The 3,787-nt window shown below is 47.1% G+C and overlaps 1 protein-coding gene across 2 annotated transcripts in view; it reads left to right on the top strand.

The window, feature by feature from the left end:
- The first annotated feature begins 179 nt into the window (after positions 1-179).
- Positions 180-3,787, top strand: part of NETO2 (neuropilin and tolloid like 2) — a 55,882-nt gene continuing 52,274 nt past the window's right edge. For both annotated transcript variants that reach the window (XM_042969776.1, XM_042969775.1), the window contains exon 1: positions 180-585. In XM_042969776.1, the coding sequence (XP_042825710.1) occupies positions 552-585 (34 nt within the window). In that variant the 5' untranslated portion in view covers positions 180-551. The remainder of the gene's footprint in view (positions 586-3,787) is intronic.

Below are 3,787 nucleotides of genomic sequence, written 5' to 3'. Positions count from 1 at the left end.
CCGCACCCCCTCGCCCCGCCCCCAGCTCAACGGTCGCCGGCGCGCAGCCCTCCCAGGGCGCGAGGCCGCGGGCGGGCCCGCCAGGCGATTGGCCGGGAGGGTGCGAGGGGCACGCGGGCGGAGGCGGGGGGCGGGCACATGCGCGCAGGCGGCGCGGCCGGCACGCGGCGCTCGCGCTCCCCGCTTAAATGAGCCTGGGCTCCCAGCGCCCGCCACTTCGGAGGGGTCCGCGCCGCGGCCGCAGGCGGGGCGGCCAGCGTCGGTGCCGTGCCTCTCGCCAGCGCGCCTCGCCTCCGGGGCGGTCAATGGGACGGAGCGTCACGGAGCAGAAGGTGCCGCCCGTCGGGGGGCTCGGGCAGCGCGTGAGCCCGCCGGGGTGCTCGAGCATGGCGGGCCGCAGGACCTGAGCCGTGCCCCGCGGGGAGGTATCCTGGTGGCCAGCGATGGGGACCGAGCGGGACTGCCGCCGCACCGGGCCGTGAGGGCCGCCGCCGCCGCCTCCTCCTAGCCGCCGCCTCGGCCCCTCGCGAAGCGCCGGGCAGCTCGGGAATATGGCCCTGGAGCAGCTCTGCGCGGTCCTCAAAGGTAAGCGCCCGGGGCCGCGGACGGCGCCCCCTGCGGGCCGAGACCGGCGTCTTCGCGTCCCTCCCTGGAGCCGGGCGCCCGACGCGCCTCTTTGTCTGGTCCGCGCGGACCGCCAAGCCCTCGCGCCCGCCCGGGATCGATTTGCTCTCCGAGCGCCTCTCCCCTACGCTCTGTGTGTCTGACAGGCTCCGGGGGCACTGGTAGGAACAAACGGGAGATCAGGAAGCGGCGGCCCGGCGGGGCCCTCCGAGCTGTGTCCTCGCGCCTCTTTCTTAAAATTCCTCGCATCGCTTTGCAAAGTTGTGGGGTTCGTGTAAGTGGGGCGAAGACTGGTCTGTTTTCAGCATTTAATGACAGAAAGTCATTCCACACAAACAATAAAAGCCCCAGCCGAGGAGTCGCGGAGCGGCTCTCCAAAAGCCCCGCGATGGCGGGTGGCGGAACGGCCTGCGGGCCGGGCCGGGTCCCACCTGCTGCGGCCGCGGAGGCTGCGGCACCACTGCGGGCGCCGCGACCCGAGTCTGCCCGGCCCGGAGCTCTCTGCTCGTGGCCGCGCCCCGGCGCTTCCCAGGACCTCGGAATACCGTGCTGCTGTCGTGTAGTTCTTTTGATTTGTTGTGCCGGGAATTAAAACAGTGGACTTGCCAAGTGCACAAAGCTCTCAAACGTGCTGTAGCTGCTTTGCATTTTCCTGAAGGTGTCATTTTAGATTAAAATTTATATACATAGGTAATTAAGATTGTGATACAAAGTTGCTTCCGAAACTCGGACTGAATAAGTCCTTTTTTCAGTCGTCAGAGGAAAACACCACCACACAAAAAAAAGGGCTTCCCTTTTTCCCTACCGATTTAAATTAAAAACTGAATAGCTGTAACGTTTGTAATGTTATGAAATATTCTCTTTTTCATACTGGGTAAGGAGTTAAGGTATTGTATTAGCAGTGTCATATATAGCTTATTGTATGCTGATATTTGTACAGTGACAGATGTTGGGTGTTTTTTCCCATTCCATATTAATACTTTTCTCAAAATTTGTTTATTAGAAAATTCAGTCTAATTTTGATTTTAATTTTAATTGGATAAATTACCTGGTCTCCAGACATACCTAAATTCATAATTGAGATTTGAGCAGTTTAATTTAAAATGCTTAACTAGCCAACTGTATGCTTACAGATACAGTTTGTACTAAGGTAACCTAGGACTTTCTACCTTGTGAATATTTCATGTCACCCCATAAATTCTTAGTGATTCCTTTATTATGTTACAATTTAAAACCCTGAGGTTAATTTCATGTAGTTTTCCTATCTGTAAATCCTAATTTACATAGCCATTCCTTGGAAATTAAGATCCTCTTTTACTCTTTCAAAATAAATCACATAAGCACAGTAAGATTTCTGATAGTCCTCATGATCCAAATTTGCTTCATTGTTCTGATTGCTTTAAAGTTATCAACATCATGACAGTCCATCTGGGTAGCCTCCTTGGGGAGAAATCAGTTAGCCCTGTTATACAGCTCTTCCTGCTGAACTTGAGGGAACTGAGCTGGATAGGAGAGAATCTCTGGTCCTCCTGAATGGTGAAGGGATTCGCAGCTTTTCTGCCTATGCCTTTGTCGTTGGTACACAGTGCCCTCTCTGGCCACTGTGATGAAGCATTTTTAGTTGTTGCACCTTTGAGGAAAGGATTCTGTGGTGATGACAGAGCTAACAGTGAAAACAATGTAGTATCTGGCTTTTCTTTTTTAAAGTACACTAAAACCTACACTAGTTTTACATGCTGAAGTATTTTTAAAATTCAAATTAAGTTGTTGTAGGCTTACTAGAGATGAAACAAGCTATTTTTAAGTCTGCTAAAGTGTATGTGTGTGTGCACGCGCTCTTGTAAATATGGGAAATTGGTCTGGAAAGATTAAAGAAATTAACAAAAGTTGATTCTGAGAAAGGAATCTGGGAGACAGAGACCAAAGTGAGGGGAACACTTCTATTTCACTGCATGCCCATTTGTACCACTTGATTTTTTTTTTAAACCAAGTAAGTGTGTTACCTATACAAAAATTGGCATTTTTAATTAAAAAAATTATCAGGGGCACCTGGGTGGCTCAGTCGGTTAAGTGTCGGACTTCGGCTCAGGTCATGATCTCACAGCTTGTGAGTTCGAGCCCCGTGTTGGGCTCTGTGCTGACAGTTCAGAGCCTGGAGCCTCTTCAGGTTCTGTGTCTTTCTCTCTCTGCCCCTCCCCCACTCACACTCTGTGTCTGTCTCTCAAAAATAAATAAACGTTAAAAAAAATTTTTTTTAATTATCTTTTGGAAAAATATTGGAATCCTGCCATTCACTGTGTGCATGAAGGCATAAAAAGCAGCCTTTAAGTGTTCTGTAAGGTGAATTGTTTCAATGCTGAAGAGGTTCTTATCAGAGGCAGTTCTTAGTATTTGCATAATTACAGATATTACCTACCTAAAGCCTTGTTCGGAATATTATGGTCAATTTCTACTAAAACAAATCATCCATAATGAGTGTGTGAGATTTTAAATGGAAGGTAATTTTCTTTAAGATGCCATTGATTCTTTTTGTTTTACTCTCAGCAGTGAGAACAAAAGGATAACTTGTACTAGGCTTTTTAAATCTTTCACATGTTATTACTGAATAGTTCACTTTTAACTGTTTGCGATCACTCCAGGTCTTATAAAATTTAACTTTCTGCCAAAGTTAAGTAAACATCATAGTCACATGAAAATACTGCATTAGTATTATAAACCCATTTTTTACTGTTTTATTCACTCTGCACACTTCTGGAGAAACCTATTAGACTCCGTTATATTTAAATCTGTATAAACTGAGGTTAAATTTATTGTGTAATAGCATAAATATCCCTCTATGCTATATTTTTAAAATCATAAATATCCCTCAACACTGTATTTTTAAAATCTTAGACTGGCAAAAATTAACTCCTGTCTTTCATTCTTACACCTCATCCAAAAATGTAAACCATACCAAAATAAGTACAGTACTGGAAACCTGTCCCTTTAATAGTGAAGTCTTTAAGCACAGTCTTGTTAAAAATTAGCTTTTCAGCTTTTCCCCCCAGGAGTTGAAGAAAATGTTTTAATGCTGAAAACTGAAAAGTATGAGTAAACACTGGTTTTATTGTAGTAAATCCTCAAACTAGAATCCAGTGTATTTGTGTTTTGAAACCATGATCAC

Source organism: Panthera tigris, chromosome E2 (assembly GCF_018350195.1).
Source record: "Panthera tigris isolate Pti1 chromosome E2, P.tigris_Pti1_mat1.1, whole genome shotgun sequence".
Taxonomy (NCBI): Eukaryota; Metazoa; Chordata; class Mammalia; order Carnivora; family Felidae; genus Panthera; species Panthera tigris.
Note: the sequence above shows the minus strand (reverse complement) of the source record. Positions and strands in the feature narration are given on the sequence as shown.